We start from the raw sequence: 20,111 nt of genomic DNA, 5'->3' as shown, positions 1-20,111 counted from the left end.
AAGTGGCGAGGCCGCGCGGGGCGGAGGAGGTGCGCGCGGGGCCGAGCCGGGTCCCTCCGGGCTGCCAGGTATGGGTGGGGTGTGGGTCCGCGCAGCCGCCCCGCGCCGCCTCTCGGGCCCGCCCCGGAAGCCGAGAGCAGCGCGCGGGCCCGGGAGGCTGGAGGGGCGCGTGGTCCGGGACTCGGCTCCGCCCCGCCGTATCCCGAGCGACTGGGCCGCGAGCCTGCGGGCCCGGAGGAGGCGGTTACGGCCGTTCCCGCGGCCGGCGAGGCCTCACGTGGCTGTCCGCGTGCTTCCGCTCCGCCCTCGTCCCCCGCAAGTTGGCACGCGTCTCGCCGCGGCCCCGGTGGCGCAGGGTCCCCGAGAGCGGGGCGGGCCTTGCTTGGGGAGCGCCGGGCACGTCACGAGCCGGCGGGGCCGGGTTTCACCCAGGTAGCGCGGGCTCTGCCCGGCTTCGCGGGCTCCCCGCGCCCGGCCTCTGCGCTTCTCGGAGCCCCGGTAGCGCGGCGGCCCTTAGGCACCGGGTTCGGTCTGCAGCACCCGGCTGCGAGGCCTGGCTGGCCGTTCCGTTTTTTTTTTGTTTTTTGTTTTTTTTTTGGAACCTTGGGCACATTGCTGTCAGTTCCTCGTTTGTAAAAATGGGCTTGATAATATCTGCCTGCGGGTGGAATAAATGTCGGTGTGCCTGACTGCGGGGCTGTGTCTGCGCCTGGCGGTTAGCAGGGCTCGGGTAGTTGTGGGAACAGTCGGCTATCATCACTGCCTGAATTTTGACAGCAACCAGGTACACTGGCCAAGCTCTGCCCTCTGGCCGGACAGGTTAGGATGACGTCATGCTCATTTTTTTTTTTCTTAAGTTGTAAACAGTCTTCTAAGATGAGCAATAAATGACTGTGATTCAGAGAGGGATCGCTTATTCATGGTTGACCCTTTTCTAGGCAAACCTCTGCTCCAGTAAGAGCCTCCCTGGGCGGAGCTGACTGCTTTCAGAATGGACTGCCAAGTGGAGGGGTGAGACTTGCACCCCGAGTCCCTGGGTGGGGACTGAGCTGTAGGGGGAGGGGCTGTGGCGGTGGTAAGTGGGGGTGGGGAGAAGAGAGACCAGGTTAGATGAGACAGGCTGTCAGGGCACCTTCTGGATTACCTCCTTCCTGGAGCAGGTCCGGTTGTGGTTCCTAATCCCTACTGCTGGCTAAAATCTGGCCACCCAGAAGTATTTTTGGATTAAGGGAGGGAGGGTTGGCCATTTAAGCCTTGCGGGGACTCAAAATGGTCTTGGGGTTGTCTGTAACCACACTAAGGTAGAGGAAATGAGAAGTCTGGAGTTGGGGAGATGAGGGAGAGATCATAGAGAGATTTTCAGGGTAGGCTAGGCACCCTGGGGACAGCGAGCATCTTGGATGGCAGGGAGAAGGGGAATGGGCCATCTTAGTCTCCTGGGGCCTGCTGTCCACCTCTGGCCTGTCCTGACCAGTAATTTCAGCTGGTGACTGGAAGTATTCCAGCTTATTAGAGCTCACTGGACTTTGTTCTTTGTAGGAATTCAAGCGTGACTCCCATGCAGGACAAACAGACCTAAAGTTCCCCGTCGGATGAGAGTGGGGTTCCCCGTCCTGAATTAGAAAAGCAAGTCATTAAGCCTGGGCCCTGACTCGTCTTCCTTCATGAGAGAAAAGAGAGATGGAAACCTTCAAATCTGGGGATAAAAAGAGGGTCCTTCCCACATGGATGACAGCCCAGGTGGCCGAGAAGAGAAAGGTGCCCGTGAAGACCCCGAAAGCGAGGACATCGGCAGCAATGCCAAGGGCTGCCGCCGCAAGGTGGGACAACTTCCGGTCGGCGTCCTGGGGAATGAGGAGGGAGGGAGGGTTTGGAGGCGTCACAGTTGCTGGGGCTGAGTCTTGCGGTGCGGGCAGAACGGTGAGTTGGGGGGGGGGGTTTCAGCCCCACAGAGGTGCGCGTGGCAAATCGGGAGGCCGGGGAATGAGACTCTTGCCCTCATTTTCTGCCCCCTCGTGAGACCTGAGACCCGAGACCCGTCTGTCCCCATCTGTAGCATCGTGCCTTCCTTTCAGACTTCCTGCCACGAGGACTGTGTACTGCATGAGTGAGGCCGAAATGGTGGATGTCGCCCTGGGGATACTGATTGAGGTAAAGTCCACTGTGTCTCTTCTTACTCTCACGACCAGGAACCGGACCGGGCCCTTGGTTAATGGCAATAAAAGAGACGCCCTGCATTCTCAGTCGGCCTTGGGGAACCCTGTCATCTGTCATCCCCCCTTCGTCCAGCTGTCCCTTGTCTAGCGCTTCTCGTGCTCCCCTTGGCCTCTCCCCATGTCCGGTGTCACTGAATGTTTGGGGCTGGACACCTGGGGAGGGAGGGGTCGTGGGTGGGAGAGCAGCTCTCTCTGGGTGACTGTGTGTGGTATGTGGAGGGGACGGAAGTTTTTCACCACTTACGTCCTCCGGAGGGTCTCAGGTGGGTGAGGTGACTTCTCAGCCGAATGCCACCCAAGTCTCCTGGCTTTCGAAGCGAATAGTAACTGCCACCTTAGTGTTGTGGAGTCCTTTCTAGTTGACCAGGTGCTTTCCTAGGTTGTTGCCTCATTTAGTCCTTGCAATAACCCGGTGACAGTGATTGCAGGTATTACTGTCCCCATTTTACAGGTGAAGATGTTGACACCCAGGGACTTTCCCATAGTTACACAGCCGATAAGTGACAGAACGTAGGCCCACACTCAAGTTTTGTGCCCGTGGTCCTTCCGTTCTGTCACCCCCACCTTTCCAGATATGCTTTTCCTATTTTTCTTTTCCACTCTGCCATTCCTCAGGCCCCTGCCCGCCTCTCTCCCAAGGGGGTCTTGACTTCTTCGGGAGCTGTGAGGGGTGGCCGGGGGAGGGGGGGTGGAGAGGGGGAGGCTCTGATTTGGGGCGGTGCTCGAGCCGGTCACAGGCTTCACAGTGGCTTCCGCATGTGTTCTGCGTCGCCGGTGGTTATTTCATTCGGGAACTAGCACGATGTCTGTTTTGCCCCTCATTTCTCCTACCCCACAGGCCCGGAAACAGGAACAGCCCTTGGAGCCACTGACCCCGGCTGGCGCTGATAAGCCAGAGCTGTCCCGGGCCCATTCCGCTTTGTCACCGTCACCGAGCTCTCCTGGGAGGAGAAGTGAGGACGAGGACAATGAGAAAGACGCCCTTCCTCCAGGCCACAGCCCTCAGGGGCCCGCGGGGTCTGACTCTGCCCGAAGCAGAAGCCCCGAGGAGGACGAGGACATGTTAAAATACGTCAGGGAAATATTTTTCAGCTGAACGGACAGGCTTCCCAGGACTTTCTACCCAGAGCGCTGGAGGAAGCCGGCCTCCCCTCCGCCCGGGGCCTGCCAGCCGCTCCCGCTCCTCCCCTCGTCCGCTCCTCCCTGGCAGGCAGTCACCCCCTTGGGGAGCTGCCCTGTTGAGTGTGTGCAAGTGAGGAGTCCAAATGCGCTTCTGTCAGAATTTCTCCCTGCGCCTTGCCTTCTCCACTCGGAGGCCGTGGTTTTATTGGCCTTCCAGGTCCAGGGAAGGTGGGGACATGGTGGCCAGACTTAGTGAACCGAAGAGCCAACTTAATAATTTTCAGCGAAAAAGAGGCATTGCCGCTAAGTGCACTGGAATCCCCACCGTCTGGTCCCCCTGATCTCTCCCTAAGGAGGACGGCTGTTCTGAACACAGTTCCCGTCACTCGCGCAGCCCCCCCCCCCCCAGGCAGGTGCCCCGCCCACAGTGCTCTGCTCTGTGTGGGATCTTGAAACTCCGTGTGCAGATCGGAAGCCCCCCTCCCCCAGGCGGCCACCATCCTGCCACTTGGCGGCTCAGCCTCAGTCCCTGGGCAGTTGTAAAGCGCCAGTGGGACGGGAGCCCTGCGAAGACCCTAAAGGCAAGATCACACCGGAGTCCGTGTTTCTGACTCTATTCAGTGTGGTTTTTGACAGGCACAGAATAAGGCAGTCATTTGCTGTATAGGTTTTCCAATATATAGGTGCTGAAAAATACAAACAGTTCCCCAGTGTGTGAGCTGTGTTTATGTCCTTTCTAATTCTGGGTGGAGAAGTGAAGGCCTCGACATCTGTATGGAACCCCTCAGTTCTTTTCACCTTCCTCCTGCCCAGGGATTCGGCGTATTGTGTTCCCAACTCCCAGGTCACATGCTGGGAACGATTTGCCAGCTGACGCCCCTGCTCTGTCTGGCTTCAGGTCTGGGAGACTTTTCGGGAGAACCTTCAAAGCCACCAAGGCTTGTCTTTGTGCCCACGTGTTCTGTCTTTAGTGACTCCCTCAGGGATCACTCGTGGGCCTTTGGGAGACGGGCTCATCACTTCACACCCACCGTGGGGAGGGGGAGCCTGCTAACCAGGGCCCCAGGGAGGCTGAGGTGCACTCTCTCATAACGTCCCCCCTTTGTTGCCATGAACCTTCACTCGGTTCCAGTGTGACATGTGGCTAATTATCCTAGAAATCAGGCCTCGTGATGGGAATCCTTATGTCAGTTAAAGGAGTCCTCGTGACAATGAGCTTTTTGTGGTGTGTGCTTGGGAACCTCGGAAGTCCCAAAGGATGGACAGCCCCACGCTAACAAGCCGCAGGTACCGCGGCTGCCACTGCTGCGCCCTTGGCCTTCTCGGCACTGGGTACCCCCACCTCCAACGCGGTGGGTCCCGTCTGCCAGAGCTTGAGGCCGGCATTTGCTATGAAACAGGCTGAGAAGACATGCCAGCCCATGGGTTTTCTGGCACCTTCTCTGAGCATAGTTCAAACTGAACTCTTGCCATCGTGAGCCTCTCCACAGAACTAGCAGCTGTCAAGCTTCACCTTGTCCTCTGCTCTCTGAGGGAACACACACGTGGCCATAAGCAAGAGGAGGAGTAAGGCCTGGGCAGTGCCCAGAGCCAGAAACCCAGGCTCCAGGAGGGAGAGCCGGATCCACTTCCACGTGTAGGTGAGGAAGAGGCCCAGGCCGCTGGCCAGCAGCACGGAGGACGTCGCCAGGAAGCCCCCCGCCAGCCGCCACTCGGCCTCGTTACTGTTGCACCAGGCCAGGAAGAGGGGCAGGGGGACGAAGAGAGTGAAGACCAGGGCCCCGTACACACCGAGCCTGGCCAGGGCCAGGCCGACCCGCGGCACCCCCAGGGCCTCCAGCTCAGGGAACTGGCGGCACTGGAGGGAGCCGGTGCCCTCGTTCCACAGGCAGAAGTTGTAGAAGCCGATTCTGAGGTTGGGTGAGTCCACGAGGTTGCCGGCCTTCCAGAGGAGAGCGTAGAACAGCAGGAAGATGACCGCCACCGTGACTGTCATGATGCCCAGGAACAGCAGCTGCTTGCCCCGCCTTGGCCTTAGGACGGTCATCGTCTCCTGCCCTTTTGCAGGGCCGCCTTCCGGGGCACCTGAGGGAAGTCACACCGGTGAATGTCCGGCCTCCCTCCCGGTTTCCTCACAAGCTCGCCTTCTCCCTTCTGGAATCCCATAAACACCTGTGGCAGCCTTCCCTCCAACCCCAGCGGGAACAAGAAGTCAGAGGGAGTCTGCAGGCGGGATGCACTTGGTAAGTCACCGCGAGCCCCCTCTCCGGCCTTGTTCAGGAGGAGGGGCTCCCTGGGCCGCTGAGTGCCGGAAAGCGTTGACAATGATGGATGCCCTTTGAACAAAGGCTTTGCTGCCCTTTAAACACCACAAGCCCCTGGAAATGTTTGTGAGGGAGTTTCTCAGATCCTTTCGAGGGTGGGTTTGTCTGGGGTGAGGGAGGAGGCTCGCCGTCCCTGGGGGCCTGAAGGACGAGGAAGGCGCTAGAGGCACAGGGGCCCCCCCAGGGGGCGCTGTGGGAACTACTGTCAATGGGCCACAGACCAGGCACATCAGAACTTCCAGGTTGGGGTGGGGCACTGGTGTGTTCTAGAAGCCCTGTAGCCTGTTCTAACACAAGCTGGGGGGACGAGGTCTGCTAGACTTCTCCGGGAGCTTACCTGCCCTGCTCTGGGAGTCATTACTTGGTGAAGGCAAGAGGTCACCTGCTCATGAAATCACACAGTAGCACTCGCTACCTTTTAAGTGTCTCCGATTTTTTTCCTGAGAACAGGAATCATAGAAATCTTGGAAAATAATACGTAAAAGAAAAAAATACATAAAAAATAACCTCTTATCCCACCACGTACGTAGAACCACTGTTAATTTCTTACCAATATTTTTTTCCTATGCGCTGATGTGTTTTTAAATAGTCACGCTGTTGACCACAATGATTTTCTCGCTGAATATTATGCACATTTTTCAAAGCTGTTACATAGTCTGCAAAAACATGTTTAATGGCTGTGTGATAGTTCGTGTCGTAGATTTATCCGTCACGCCATTAGGCAGATTGTTTCCATTTTTACCATTATAAGTGACAGAGAAGGAAGATGTTTGTATGATTCTTGGTTGGAATCTGATTTTTCCTTCAGCTAGATATCTAAAGTGGAGCCAAAGGTAGAAATACTTTTGCGTGGTCTTACTGCATATTGCCAAATTGATCCGCAGAAAACTTACTTGTAGTCCCCGTAAAATAGCGTACACCGTCCTCATCGTATTTGAACAGTCTTTTCACTATGATTTTAACCAGAAGGACTTCTCCAAATTGCTCTCTACCACAGGAGTCTGCCTGCGATACCTTTGTATTTGTAAAGTTTCGACTACCGAACAAAATAGCCATTTGTGGGCCAAAGTGCCGCTAGCCTTCCAAGACACAAGGTGCTGGGGACAAAGGGCGGAGGGCCATCCTGTCAGTGCACCCAGCCTGGGGCGCCAGGTGGTTTCCTGCAGCCAGCTAGCGGTGGCCCCGGGGAGAGGCTCAGGGGACGTGTCCAGCCCTGGGGGGCGGCTTCTGAAGGGAGCAGCCGCTGCCTCGTTCCCTCCGCTGGCTGGAAGGAAGGTGCGTCCCGCCACATCCCATCTCTGTTCTGCTAGAACAGGAAGTGCCCCGAGGGAGAAAGAGAACAAGTGTGAGGGAAGAGGAGATGGGCCCCGCTGAGGGAGAGGGCGCTGCACCAACTACCACAGACTGGGCAGCTTATAAACCACAGACATTTATTTCCCCCAGCTCGGGGGGCGGGGGCTGAGAAGTCCAAGATCAAGGGACTGGCTGATTTGGTGTCTGGTGTGCCCCCTTCTTGGTTGGTAGAGGGACCTCCTTCCCCAGTGTCCTCACATGGTGGAAGGGACAGGAAGCTGTCTGGGGCACCTTTATTTTTTTCTGGGACCTCTTTCACAAGGGCACTGATTTCATTCATGAGGGCTCTGCTCTCAACCTCATCACCTCCCAAGGGCCTCACCTCCTACTGTCATCACCTTGGAGGTTAGGTTTCAACGTAGGAAATTTGAAGGACACAGCGATTCACTCTATAGCAGGTGGCTCCCTTCAGAGGACCTGAGTCAGTGCAGACAATGAGAATAAAGATTTATCAGCAAGCAACTCCTTTGACCGAGAGCCGGGACAGCACCTTGGGGGGAGGCCGGTGCCCGTCAGAACAGAAACATACACCTGTGCCTGCAGTGAGGTTTTGAACTCCTGTCGCCACCGTCCACCAAGGGCCTCTGCCCCTGGCTTCTCCTTCAGGGGAGCTCGGCAGGGAAGCGCCGAGGTGGCAGAGAAGGGCCATCCCGCGGAGGCCCTGGGACCTCCCGCTACCCGCCTTGCAACAGCAAGGCTTAGCAGGTGTGGAAAGGTGTCTTTGGTCCATGCGTTGTGAGAGTAGCATAGCTGAAGTTCTAGCTGGCCCAGCCCGCGGTGCGGGAACATCCCCAGCAGTAGGTGTTCTGTAGGGTTTCGTATTTCACAAATGCTTGTAGAAACCTGTATCTACGTTTTTAGTGGGTTTAGGTGTTTCAGGGTGCAAGATGGATTTCCAGGGCTGCAACCCCGATTTGTGCGCGTGTGCCGTAGCAGATGAGCTTTGACTTGCCTCCGTTGGTTGGGAGTACGGGTGGCCTTACGTGGATGTTCCCTCTTCTTGCCCCTATTTCAGGCCTGTTACACTTGGGTTCAAAAAAATCGCTATTTTTAAGCATTTTTGACTTGAAGACAGAGCCAGGTTCAAAAGGCGTGGCGGCCTGAGGACATCGTATCAGCCAACTCTGGCTGTGGCCCCCAGGCGACCGGCCTTTGTTTTTGACTTCCTGTCTTTCTCTCAACTGCCCTTTGGGAGGGTTTCAGTAGAGAGTGAAACAAAATAAAACCGGACCTGGGAAGCCCAGGAGCACAAATATGGGGAAGGTGGTCGCCCCTGGTTCCCGGTCTTTATAGGCACAGAGTTCAGCTCCACCGCCTGGAGCTTGGGGCTCAGCGCCACTGGGCAACTTTGAACTTGTACTGGCAGTTAATTCTCTGTAGGGGGCGCCTGCTCCCGGTGCTCTCCACTTTGGCTGTGCTCAGGCGGCCCCCAACCCCATCTGCCCTCTCTCTCAGTCTCCCTGAAACTCCTGAGGTCTTGCCCTGCCCCCTGCCTCCAAATCCTACTGATCCCTGCCCCCTTTATCCACTTGGCCGTCCATCTTATCCCCTGAACGGTGCCTGACACACAGAAGGAACTTCTTGTTAAGAAAGAAGACAGGAAGAGGGAGGAGAGAGAGAGAGAAAGAATGAAAGATGGAAGGAAGGAAAGAAAGAAAATTAAAGAAAAAGGAAAGCCAAGCCCTGTGGTACCCCTCAGTTATTGCGCGTGTACATCTTGTGTGCGTGTCCTGACAAGCCAGCAGGCTTCCTGAGGCGAGGGGCCGTGTCTCGTGTGTCAGACACACTCAGCACGGCGCTGGGCTGGCTGCTCCCCGTGTCCCCTCAGACATCCGGACAGACTTCAGGACCTCAGGGACCGAGAGGCTGGAGGCTGGTCACAGCTTCTTCGTCTAAACATTTCGTAGCGGATGCCTCTGGACGTTGCGTTGGAAAACCCCATGGCGCTCTTCTCTGTTGTCCTAAGAGCCCACCCTGGCTTTCGTGGCTTTTGACAATCCACATAATCTCGTTCTCGCCACCACGAGCTTTTGAATTCCCTTTCGTGACGAGCCTTGCCTCCTTCAGAGGGTGAACCAGCAGGCTGCTGCGTCACTGCTGCCATTTTTAGCTGAACTTTTTCCTGTTTATAAGACAGCCACACGTGATGATTGTAGAAAAGTGGAAAAATATGTGAATGACCAAAACTCGTCTGTAACTTTGGGTTGTAGAAACCACCACTCTCAATGCATTTCCTTCCGTCATGTTGTTTTACACGGTCAGGCTCATGCGAATATATATGTTTGCATCCCGCTTTGTCAACATCATTACGGCGTGAGCGTGTCCCTATGTCACGAGAAGTGTTTCCTGCACGATGATCTTCGTGGCTGCCCGTACTTTAGGACATTACTCTGTAAGACTGGAAACAACGCTGTGGCGATGTTTGTGAATCACCGTCCCTTACCGTTGGCACTTGCTTCTCAAGACGCCTCAAGTGCCATGGCTCTCCTGAGTCACAGAATCAAAAGGAACTTTACGAACTGTCCTAGTGCCTTCGTTCCCTTTCCCGGAGGCAGGTTTGTAGCTCCGGTCTCCATCTCCCGAGTATACTTGGCACCTGTCTGTGATCTGCGAGAATACCCATCCACGTGATTGTGTATATATATATATATATATATATATACACACACACACACACACACAATATATGTATATATTGTATATATTATATATATATCATATATATAATATATACAATATGTGTGTGTATATATATATATACATATATATATACAGCCCCCCTGCGACTGTCTCTCATGCCAGGCAACTGCTCACTCACCACCCGTGGAAATTCTACTTCGCTTATTAAGTGTTTGGTGAACTCTCAGAGTGAGCCCCGCGGAGGGGAACGGAGTACCCACGAAGAACGTCCCCTTCAGAGTCCCCCTCCAGGAGCGTGGGGACTAGACTGCAACTTCTGAGTTCTTCCACCGGGAATATATCGTATGTTCTACCTGGAGGGGTGTATATGTTCCGGAATGTGCTACCAAGGATGACTTCTGCCCAGGGTGCCCTCTTTCCACGGCAACACCAACGACGACCTGGTATTCTTCCTGTCGATACTGTCCCCTCTTGGACCTCTCCTGTTATCCTCGCCCCTCACTCCCTCCCTCAGCTTCGGTTACAGTGGCTTCTTCCTTATTTTCCAAGAACTTAAGGCAAGTCAGGACTTCCATGCTTGCCATTTTCTCTGCCTGGAATGCTCTTCTGTTATTACACGCCTCCCTTGGGCCTCTCTGCTCAACTGTCCCTTTCTTACGGAGGCCACCCCTGGTTAGCATCTCCACCTGTGACAACCCCTCCACCGGCCCCACAGCTCACACTGCCTGTGCCCCTTTCCTGCTCTCTCCCCATAGCTCTGGTGCCATCTAACATTCTCAACATTTCTTGTCCCCCCCTGACCCCGGTCCCCAGTAGACTGTAACCTCCATGAGGGCAAGGACTTGTATCTGCTGCTCATTTTTATGTGTCTGTGGTTAGCTGGTCTGTTTATCTGTCAAAGACCTATCTTTCACTGTTCCGTCCCCCACGCCCGGGACTACGGGCCACACGGGAGGCACTCAGTAAAAGTCTGTTAAAGGACACGCGAGTGACTGAACGAACGTCAGCCACGGCACATAGAGTTGCTCAGACCCCTCCCGGTGTCGATTTTTTCCATCTGCTTCCCTGTCCTGGTCCTCCTCCTTCTGGCCCCTCCCTCTTCTTCCCGGTTTCTAAATGTGAGCTCTCTACAGGATTCTCCTGTCTCTCAGATAACGTCACGTAGGCCTACAGCTGTGAGAGCCGCACACCGAGAGCCCTGACGACTGACATGAGATGTGGGGACAGCGGAGGTCAAGGGCACACCCACGAGCGGTCCCTACCGGGGCCCCCAGGACCGCCTGGTAGAAACTGATGGTATCATTTTGTTGTCAGAACAGAACAGAAGCTTGAAAGAAAAAACAGCGAGCTGATGGGGTTGTTACTAGTTGTAAATTCATCTCCCGGCCTTCCTTTTCACTCGTGATTTAAGAGAGCTCTAGGGGACAACAGAGGGAAGAAGTTGCTTTGAGAATTCTCTTTGACCAGTGAAGGCGTCCAGGGAGAAATCGAGTTTGACTGAGAGTTGATTAATAGTTAAAAACAGATTTCAGAAGCTCTTTGGGCATTTACTCTGTGCCAGGCCCTGTGCCGAGCACTTAGTAGGTACCATTTTATTAAGTTCTTACGACAACCCTGTGGGAGCAGGTTTACGATTGCCATCCCCATTTTCCAGAGGAGTAAAACCGAGGCTCGGTGAAGGTCAGGAGCTTCCCCAAGGTCCCCCGGCCAGTGGACAGTGACAGTCCATCAGGCAGGCTGGTCGTAACCATCTAGAACCTGCCTCCACTGACTTGTGCGCGTGCCCGCTGAGGCCTGGCGGACGCTGTTGTCGTTATTGGCTCTTCGTGCGGTGGAGACCATGTGGAATGAGTGTTCTGGGCGTACGCTCTGCAGCTGTGTGTCCTGGGTTCCAATCCCAGTTCTACCATTGACTTAACATCCCAGCGCCTAACATTCCCATCTGTAAAATGGCTACAATAGAATTTATCTTGTAGCTTATGTACAGCACATGGAACGTGACCTAGTAAGTCCTGTGTCAGTCATTATTGTCATGGAGAAGAAACTGGAACTCGGGGAAGGGAGCCCGGCCGCGGTGCGGCCCTAGAGGAGACAGACGGTGCCTGCGTCCAGCGGCAGAGCTCCGCTGGGGGACCTGCGCCCCAGGGAGCTGTCTTTTGTGCCCTTGGACGCTGATGCGGCCGCCACAGGTGGTGGGGAAGGGCGTGGACCCAGGGGCCGAGCGCCTGGGCTCAGGGCCCGTGAGCTCGAGCAGCACCCGGCTCGGCCTCCGGCACCTGCTCCCCGTCCGGACCCTGTCGCTGGCCTGTCCCCGGGGGCTGTGGCGAGACTGAGGTGTGGCAACTGTCTCCACGCCCACCCGTAGGCCGGGTGCGCTGGGCCGGCCCGCTCTGCCAACTGGAGCCCTGACTGTGGAGAAAAGGGAGGTGAGGGAAGAGCGAGGGGAGGGGGGCTGGGGGTGCGGCACCAAGGGGGAGAGAGCAGCAAAGCGGGGGGAAGAAAGAGTCCGGATAAAGCCAGAACAGGGTCTGAGCCGAGCAGCCAGCGGCCCTGCCGAGAACCTCCCCGCCGAACACACGCAGGACAGGGTGGCTGGCGGTGTGGGTGCGGCTCTGACAGAAATAAAAAGGGAAGAAGAAAGGGAAATGTGTCATGTTTCCTTTGGCAGAAGCATGATGAGCCCAGGTTCTTATTTTTCACAACCGGCCCGCGGTGGTGCGTCCCAAAGGTGCGGAGGCAGCCCTCGGGGGTCGCCCGCGCTCTGAGGCCGGCCAGGCCGGAGGGCAGCTTTGTAGGCAGCGCGTGACATTTGGGTTTGCTTGCCTGGGCCAGGGAAACGAAAAACAGCTTCACCAGCAGAAGCACGACCACGCCACGAGGCCGCCACGCGGGGTCAGAACCGTCTGTCTCCAGACCTCCACGAACACCGAGCCACGGACGTGGACCGTTTCAGCGGTTCCGTGAATGTTAACTCGCTCTTTGTTCGTTTGTTTTGTTGCTTGTTAGCCTCGGCGGGCAGATGATGCAGCTGGGAACCAGGGTCAAAACAGAAAAAATCTAGAGGGAGAAAAAATCCTTCACCACAAGAACGCGCCTGCGTCTTGGACCCGTCCTTACTTGGTGTTTTTGTTTGTTTAATGTTTAAGCATTTTTTTTTAATGTTTATTCATTTCTGAGACAGACAGAGCGTCAGCGGGGGAGGGGCAGAGAGGGAGGGAGACACAGAATCGGAAGCAGGCCCCAGCCTCCGAGCCGTCAGCACAGAGCCCGACGCGGGGCTCGAACTTACGAACTGTGAAATCACGACCTGAGCCGAAGTCAGATGCCCACCTGACTGAGCCACCCGGCGCCCCTCCTCACTTGGTTTTTAGCGGCGGGACTCCACAGCTAGCTTATGGGAAGTTAAGGACCCAGAGCAGAGTTTGAGGGTAAGTAGTACCAGAAGGCAGGACAGCCTTTGGCTGTCACTCTTGGTTCTCCTGCCCAGCCCTCTCCTGCAATCCCAATAGACATTCACAGCCCCCCTTCTACTGAGGAGGCCAGGGTTTCATCTTGTGACTCCACGAAAGGCACATTTTGGAGAGTTCCCTGAGCCGTAGGCCCTGTGGAATCAGTAGCTCTCAGGGCAAACCAGGAACCTGGCCTCATGAGCTTGCCTTCCGGTTGAGGACACAAACACCAGTGGTGTACTTTTAAAAAGACCATTCCAAGTTTTGAAAAGATTTGGGAAGGAAACCAACAGGATGAAACAAAGGAGAGAAGGTGCTGGAAGCCGTGAGTCTAGATTAGTGGGTCAGGGAAGGCCTGTGTGCAGAGGAGACATTTGTTTGAGGCCCGAGGGATGTGACAGAGCCATCCCGAGTTGGGCCTGGGCAAGAGCCCTCCAGGGAGACAGTGCGGCTGTTATAAACACCGGCCTGAGAGAGGATCAGATTTCCGGGGGGGCCGGGGTGGCTGCAGCCCCGTGACTGAGGGGAGGGGACCCAGGTCCCTGGGGGCCTTGTAGGCCAGGGTGAGAGGTGTGGATTTCATCGCTCCACCCGAGTGTTCTATTAACTCCTGTCCCTCTTCCCTCAGACACGAGGCTCTAGGCGCCCAGACGGCGGCGGGCTGAGCGCACAGACAGATCTGTGAGCCAGGACAGACGCGCGGAGGCCAGGGGTCATCTCACACCCGTCCTGCCGGCTGGGCCCTCGGCAAGCACCCGGGCCTACTTGGACGTGGCTGGCACGCAACCGTTGGAAGAAGGGGAGGCAAAGAATAATAGACCCAAAGACTCGGACCTTCAGTTTTGCAAGAGGTCTTTCGAGAGAGGCTTCTTCCCCAGCAAGCTTGTAATACATCAGAAAGGGCTTCAAAACACATGCAGATTAACTCAAAGAAAGCAGATCGAAGCTAAGTTGAGTAGCAGACGCTAGGGGCCCTCTCCCTCTACCCTTCAAGGCCAGTTTCGGGAACCTCAGAAAGCCAGTCTTCGGTCACTCTGACGAGTCTTTGCCTCATCACCCTGCTGGCGTCAGCTGTGGCCTCTGCCTCCCGGTTGTCCGGCTGCCCGAGGAGGGGGCCGAGGCTGCGGTTCCTGCCGCTCTCCGCTCTGCCCGGGGACTTGGCCGTCGGTACCTCCACTGCCCCACTGCTGCCCAGCGGACAGAGGGTACCTCTCCACAAAAGCGCGGGGGACCCAGGGCTCACCTCCCAAAGTCTGTTGAAGTCCAGGTTTGGGCTGACAAAGTGAATTCCTGTACCGGGACCACAAAATGGAGGCGGCCCTGGTGGCCCAGCCTGAGTCACAGTTCTAAGCCTAAGTCATGTGAAACACCTGTCAGGGAACCCCCCCCCCGCCCCCCCCCACCAGCACAACCTTACCCTAGAAAACAGGACCTGCCCGCCTTCTAAGGAAACCCCGACGTCCCGGCCAATCGTGCCCATTCTTTCCCGCGTTGCTGCTTCTCTACACAACTGGCTCTTGCCCCAAATCCTGCCAGACTGCTCCATGCTTGGGAGGCGCTATACTCCCCCAATCCACGGCTTGTCTTCCCTCAGATAAAGGAAGGGTAAGCTCATCACTCAGTTGTTTCCGTTTTGTCCTTTGACGGGGCCGAGAACGCTGAGGTGGCGTGACCCAGGGGCGCCGAGTACAGCTCCGAAGATCTCAGTTGCTAATGAGAACATACAGCCCACGTGCCGGAAGATGACATTTGCAGACGCTTGTTAATGCTTGTGAAGTCACTTTCGGGCGTACCATCTTGAGGCCTGTGGCAGGCTAGAGTCACTGAAGTAGTCGCGGTACCCAGCTCCCGGGTAGATTCCTAGAGATGACGGGGGGCGAGATTGGGCCCCAGCCCCCAGAACGGTACCCCCCCAGGGCTACCGGGATGGACAGCTCAAGAGTGGAGTGTCTCAGAAAAGCCACACATACGGGGTTAATACGTGGCCAAAGTATTAGAGTTCGCTGGAAGGTTTTTCATGAACGGGTGCGGAAGCCGTCGATTAGCTTCCTGAAAGCAAAACTAGTTTAAGTCCTCATGTCCACCTCACATACCAAAATGAACGTCACATGGATCCAAGAGTGAAATGCCATGAACAGAGGGGGAAAAAGATCTAAAAACAAGTCCAGATTCGATTACGAATGAGAAGGAACACTTTGAGCTTAAAAGCACACTGAAATTACAAAAAAAAAAAAAGTGCAGATTTAACTATTTAAAAGAAAGACACATTTCCGTATAACAAAAACAAAGTAATAAAAGTAAAAGCCAACGAGTGTGGAAAGCATCTGCAACAGATATGAAATGATTAATATTACCAACATGTCAAATATTCATACAAACGAGTAAGAAAAACATTAACCGTCCGTCAAAACGGACAAGGAACAAAGAGATTTCAGGAAAGGACTGCCAAGTAGGTAAGTGTAGCTGTCATATTTCTACCAAATGTGTGGGCGTTTTCCTCCACCAAGCAGTTCTCTGTGACACCAGCGGGTGTCCTACTATTTAAGCCAATTCTGACATTATCTATAGGAAGAGAGTGTCAGATCCTGGGGCTAAGGGGTCGGTCCCCAAAGCCGTCTCCCCTTCCTCCTGCCCGGCTCCTGACCAAGGCTTAGTCACCAGGGCCCGACTGGCGAAATGAATCCCTGGGTGTTGGTGACTGAATCTCCAGCCAGTCTGCCTCCCTGGAGGTTGTGGGGGGTGGGGCTAAAAGTTCCCACCCTCTAATCACAAGACCCTCTAATCACAAGGCTCTTTCTCCCACAAACAAACCCCGTCTATAGGGACTTTCCAAAAGTCAGCTCATTAGCATAAACCCAGACGTGGCTGGAAGGAGCTTGTTAATGAATAAAGAAGACACCTTTATCGCTCTTCACACTCCTAATGTTCCAAGGGTTTTAGGAGCTCTGTGCCAGCAAGGGCAACAAAGTCCAAATATATATTCTTATTATATAAATCACTATATCTCATTAACATGAGAAAAAAAGTCTATGCCTTTGTAGCACAAGCAAAGAAAAGCCAAGTCAAATAACCTGTGAGTTTCCGTATCAAAACTGCGGCTAAGAACTTTGGATGGCACCTAGCTCATGGCAAGGCTAGCCTTGTCATACGGTGACGGTGACAGTGGCCCAAGTGACCCATAAACATTTGCGCAAACTTTCCAGGAGACGATTTGGCAATATGCATGGAAACCCTTAAAACTAAAAGATAGTCCTATCTTTTTGGCCTGGTAATTCCACTTAGGGGTTTACCCCAAGGCAGCAATCAGAAATGCAATCAATGGTTTATACACAGGAATGTTCATCACCGCATCTTGCAAAAAACGGGAAGCAGCTTGAATGCCCGCCATTGGAATTAAACTGTGACGCACCAAAGTGGTGAGACTGCAGACTTTAGAAAAGCCAGTCTAAAATCACACTAATAGAGTATGACTGCAGGAAGGAGACTAAGGGAACATTCTAAAATGTTAATGCATCTGTCTCTGGGTGGTGGCATTGTGAACAACTGTTCTGTTTTTGCCTGAAAAACATTTCCAGAATTATGTGTTGCATTTATGTAAAAGTGAAATGCAGAAAACAAACACAAACGGACTTCATGATCAGGTAAGGTAAGGCAGGAGTCGGCTGGCGAGAACCTGAGAAAGGGGATTACGTGCAGAATCGAAAGGGATGTCTTATGGACAGATTCTTAGGTCTGGGGCTTGGCGAGGGTTGGGGTGTAGGAAGAAGTCGAGAAGGAGTCAGGAGTCGAGAAGGAAAGAAGGAATCACATAATGTGTGTGTGTGTGTGTGTGTGTGTGTGTGTGTGTGTGTGTGTGTGTGTGTGTTTCTTTCCCAAAGGAACCTTTGATTTTACAGGTGAAGAAGTATAACGGAAGTTATTAAGGAAACAGTCCATATTTAAGAAAATATTTTAAGATCAGCAGTGGCGGGCATGAGAAGCACTGTAGTCTAATGACATAGGCTCTGAATATGTTAGACCCTGTTCAATTCTGAGTCAAGAACACGGGTCTTTCTGACAATCTCAACTCGCGGTGTATGTTTTAAGCACTCAGGGTGTTTCTGTAACTCGGAATAGTAATAGTCGAGCCACTTCGAGTCAGTGACCTGCTTCTGTCTGGCTGCCCGTTTCTGATGAGCAACTGGCCCCGCGGGCCATAAACATCTATTTGCACAGACTTTGCAACACCCTGTCGCCAGGTTATCCCTGTGTGTTCCTTTTAATTATTTTTTTTTAATGTTTGTTTATTTTTGAGAGAGAGCAAGCAGGGGAGGGGCAGAGAGGGAAGGAGGCACAGAATCCGAAGCAGGCTCCAGGCTCTGAGCTGTCAGCACTGAGCCCGACCCGGGGCTGGAACCCACGAACTGTGAGATCATGACCTGAGCCGAAGTGGGACACTTAACCCACCGAGCCACCCAGGCGCCCCCATCGCCGTGTGTTTCTAACCGGGTGAGCTGGCAGTCCCCTCACCATCTTGGGGGCCGCAGCCCCCCAGGATGATGGTGGCGGGAGCCGAGGGAAGGAGGGCAGAGCGGCACCCGAGGTCACTGGGGCGGGGGTGTGGGGGAGCGGGTGCGCGGACACGGCCCGGCGGCGTGGCCCCGCTAGGACGCGAAAGGCCGGAGCCCACGCTGAGCCCAGACGCAGGCCAGCTGCGCTCCACGCAGGGTGGGTACTTACGAACAAGAAGAGGCAGAACGCACAGGCGCTCGTAAAGAGGACGGGCAGGGAGTCAGGTTTGGCGGAGTCTCCTTTCTCGCTGGCTTCCTAACGCCAGGCTCCGGAGACGGAGCCGAGGCCGGTGGAGAGGGGAAGGGCGGCCGGAGGCCGGCCCGGGCTTCCCACCCGCTCGCGCTTGCAGTTGTGCCCAAGTAAACAGCTCGCTGAAGGTCAGGGCACTGATGCCGCCGACTGGTGTCACATCAGCTGATTTCACTTTCATTTCCTCACTTGCCGGTGGCTCGTGACTTTTCAGAAAAAGAGAACGTAAACAACGTTGTTGTTGTTCACCAGATCGCGTACTTTACCCACGCCCGAGCCGCCCGACCAGTTGACCCAAGGAGCCAGGTAAGGGTCCTGACGCTGTCACACGACAGCTCCGGAAAGGGAACTGCCCAGGACACTCTCAAAAGCTCCCAGTGATTTAGACTCCGAGTAAACACGACCTCCAGTTTTACTCAGAAGGGGCCTTTAAGATCATCTGGTCTAAGATCCCGGACCCGGGTCCCCCCCACCCCCACCCCCCACCCCCCACTGGGAAGCACTCAGGCCCTCTGTCCCCTCCTTTTCAGGAATCCGCGCTTCTCTGGCCACAAAACCTTGTGGGCTTAGCGTCCTCGCCGGGGGGGGGGGGGGGGGGGGGCCGGTGCTGGAGCAGCGGGAACATCTCTTCCTTCAGAATAAGAGCAGAACCAAGCTTTTATTTTGTAACCACAGGGGCTCCCGGCCAGAGTTTAAAAATTGCTTCCTTTGCCCACATGACCAGCTGGGAACTCCAATTTGGAGCCAGGCTTGGTTAAGTCAGTAGAAGCTGCCCTAGTAATACTGCAGAACGCCTGGCCTGGCGGGTTTCTTCGGGTTCCTCTTCCCTCCCCATCCTTCCCCCCCCCTCCCCACCCCCCACCCTACCCCCCAGGAGTTCTTTGAACTGCCACATGTTTTCCCCTTTGGAGTTCCTTTAAACTCAAACCCTAGAAACATGAGGTCTGACGAGGCTTTGGGGTCAGGGCTCCCAGCTACAGAGGAGCAAATTATTTAACCAAGCTGAGCGTGAGTTTCTCACCCGTGAAATGGAAGCGTGGCTGTTGTGGGAACCCAGAGAGAGTGTGGAAGTGCTGGGCACGTCACGATGGCAGCTGTTACTAGGGGAGGGGCAGAGGGAGAATCCCAAGCAGGCTGGCAGCCCCACCGCGGGGCTCAGTCTCGCAAAGTGTGCCTTGATGACCTGAGCTGAAGTCAGAGTTGGTCGCTGGACCAACCGCCCAGGCGCCCCCGCAGCTGTTACTATTTAAAAGCAGAATTTCTGAATATTGAGAGTAACCCTCTTGGTAATGCCTTCAAGGCAGAGACAAAAGGAACTTTTCGGTACGAATATAAAGTAGTTACTCTGAAAATTAAACACCGGTGAGTAAGGGGATGTAGTGGAAGAGGGAGAGAAACATATATTTATACATTCAGTACAGGTTCCAATGCACATAGTTGTAAGAGAGCCAAGCAGAGCTTCAAAGTTCCTTGTGAAAAGCAGCCACCGCATTCTCCCTTCTTCTCCAGAGCCAAGCACTTTCACCTGGGTAAGCGGATTCTTCAGGTGTTTACCCCAGTTCCCAAAATAACCTGCTTGTGTCCGTGCTCTCTGGTTTCTCAGTTTCAGGCATCATCTACTGACTCTCAGCTTTCTTCTCCCTGATTCCCTGTCCGCAAGCATGAGTCTTATCTTCCTCCTCCTTCCAAACTGGTTATAGTAAGATTTTGCTTAAATAAATATCCAGCGTCTGCACTATTGTAACTATGTAAATACCACACACAGCAGTGGAGTCGTGTAGAAAATTGTGATTCCTCCCCCCCCCCCCTTCCTGGTCTGTTAGTCTTCTCTGGAGATAATTGTCTTAATTCTGTGTTTGCTTGGATGTCTATGTACTTAATACCGATGCAACCCTCAAAACTTAAATCTTTTTTCAAGAAATGTGTATGAGTGGTGCTTGACCTCTTCCTGACAAAAGCTCCCCCAGCGCCCTTGAACCCACTTCTGCTCCGGGCTGGGTCTTGACACCCGGCACCCAGCAGTCCTCCTGAAGGACCCTCGCCACCACCCCAGGGATTCCCTCTGCCCCTGTCCCGTGCTGGAGTTCTTATTGTGGGTATCAAAGGCTTTTATCCATTTAGTGTTTATCCTGCCCTTAAACTTGATCAATCAAAGGTCGATCGAGTACAGAATTTTAGGCGAAAATAATTTGCCTGTATAATTTTGA

General features: G+C 54.5%; 3 protein-coding genes across 31 annotated transcripts in view; 2 read left to right on the top strand and 1 right to left on the bottom strand.

The window, feature by feature from the left end:
• The first annotated feature begins 7 nt into the window (after positions 1–7).
• CYREN (cell cycle regulator of NHEJ) lies at positions 8–4,053 on the top strand. Of its 10 annotated transcripts, none has more exons than XM_011280585.4 (5): positions 8–68; positions 939–1,011; positions 1,540–1,820; positions 2,076–2,151; positions 3,055–4,053. In XM_011280585.4, exons 3-5 carry the CDS (start codon positions 1,681–1,683, stop codon positions 3,310–3,312), a joined length of 474 nt encoding a protein of 157 aa, XP_011278887.1. In that variant the 5' UTR covers positions 8–68; positions 939–1,011; positions 1,540–1,680; the 3' UTR covers positions 3,313–4,053. The 10 variants fall into 10 exon arrangements, with proteins under 10 accessions (XP_011278887.1, XP_019681409.1, XP_011278885.1 ...); XM_019825850.3 differs by lacking the exon at positions 8–68 and adding an exon at positions 163–319 and having other exon boundaries at positions 1,667–1,820; XM_011280583.4 differs by lacking the exon at positions 8–68 and adding an exon at positions 165–319.
• On the bottom strand, positions 3,937–18,125 carry TMEM140 (transmembrane protein 140). Of its 2 annotated transcripts, XM_006929395.4 has the most exons (3): positions 17,824–18,125; positions 7,338–7,432; positions 3,937–5,423 (listed from the first exon to the last, which is right to left on the bottom strand). In XM_006929395.4, the coding sequence occupies exons 2-3, from the start codon at positions 7,348–7,350 to the stop codon at positions 4,831–4,833; spliced, it is 606 nt and encodes a 201-aa protein (XP_006929457.2). In that variant the 5' UTR covers positions 7,351–7,432; positions 17,824–18,125; the 3' UTR covers positions 3,937–4,830. The 2 variants fall into 2 exon arrangements, 1 of the variants encoding a protein (XP_006929457.2); XR_006594603.1 differs by lacking the exons at positions 3,937–5,423; positions 7,338–7,432 and adding an exon at positions 13,940–15,316 and having other exon boundaries at positions 17,824–17,955.
• The window catches only part of LOC123384041, a 59,022-nt gene continuing 54,477 nt past the window's right edge, over positions 15,567–20,111 (top strand). For 3 of the 19 annotated variants that reach the window (XM_045052783.1, XM_045052784.1, XR_006594595.1), the window contains exons 1-3: positions 17,604–17,811; positions 18,119–18,210; positions 19,326–19,433. In XM_045052783.1, the coding sequence (XP_044908718.1) occupies positions 17,640–17,811; positions 18,119–18,210; positions 19,326–19,433 (372 nt within the window). In that variant the 5' untranslated portion in view covers positions 17,604–17,639. The other 16 variants (XR_006594601.1, XR_006594600.1, XR_006594602.1 and 13 more) reach the window with 11 other exon arrangements.

The sequence above is a fragment of the Felis catus genome, chromosome A2 (assembly GCF_018350175.1).
Source record: "Felis catus isolate Fca126 chromosome A2, F.catus_Fca126_mat1.0, whole genome shotgun sequence".
Lineage (NCBI taxonomy): Eukaryota > Metazoa > Chordata > Mammalia > Carnivora > Felidae > Felis > Felis catus.
Note: the sequence above shows the minus strand (reverse complement) of the source record. Positions and strands in the feature narration are given on the sequence as shown.

What these genes read in the sequence shown, in the direction of transcription:
- CYREN (XM_011280585.4), top strand. Translation starts at nt 1,681, where the DNA reads ATGGAAACCTTCAAATCTGGGGATAAAAAGAGGGTCCTTCCCACATGG. An exon ending in CCAAGGGCTGCCGCCGCAAG is followed by an intron (nt 1,821 to 2,075) that starts GTGGGACAACTT and finishes CCTTCCTTTCAG; the next exon opens with ACTTCCTGCCACGAGGACTG. An exon ending in CCCTGGGGATACTGATTGAG is followed by an intron (nt 2,152 to 3,054) that starts GTAAAGTCCACT and finishes CCTACCCCACAG; the next exon opens with GCCCGGAAACAGGAACAGCC.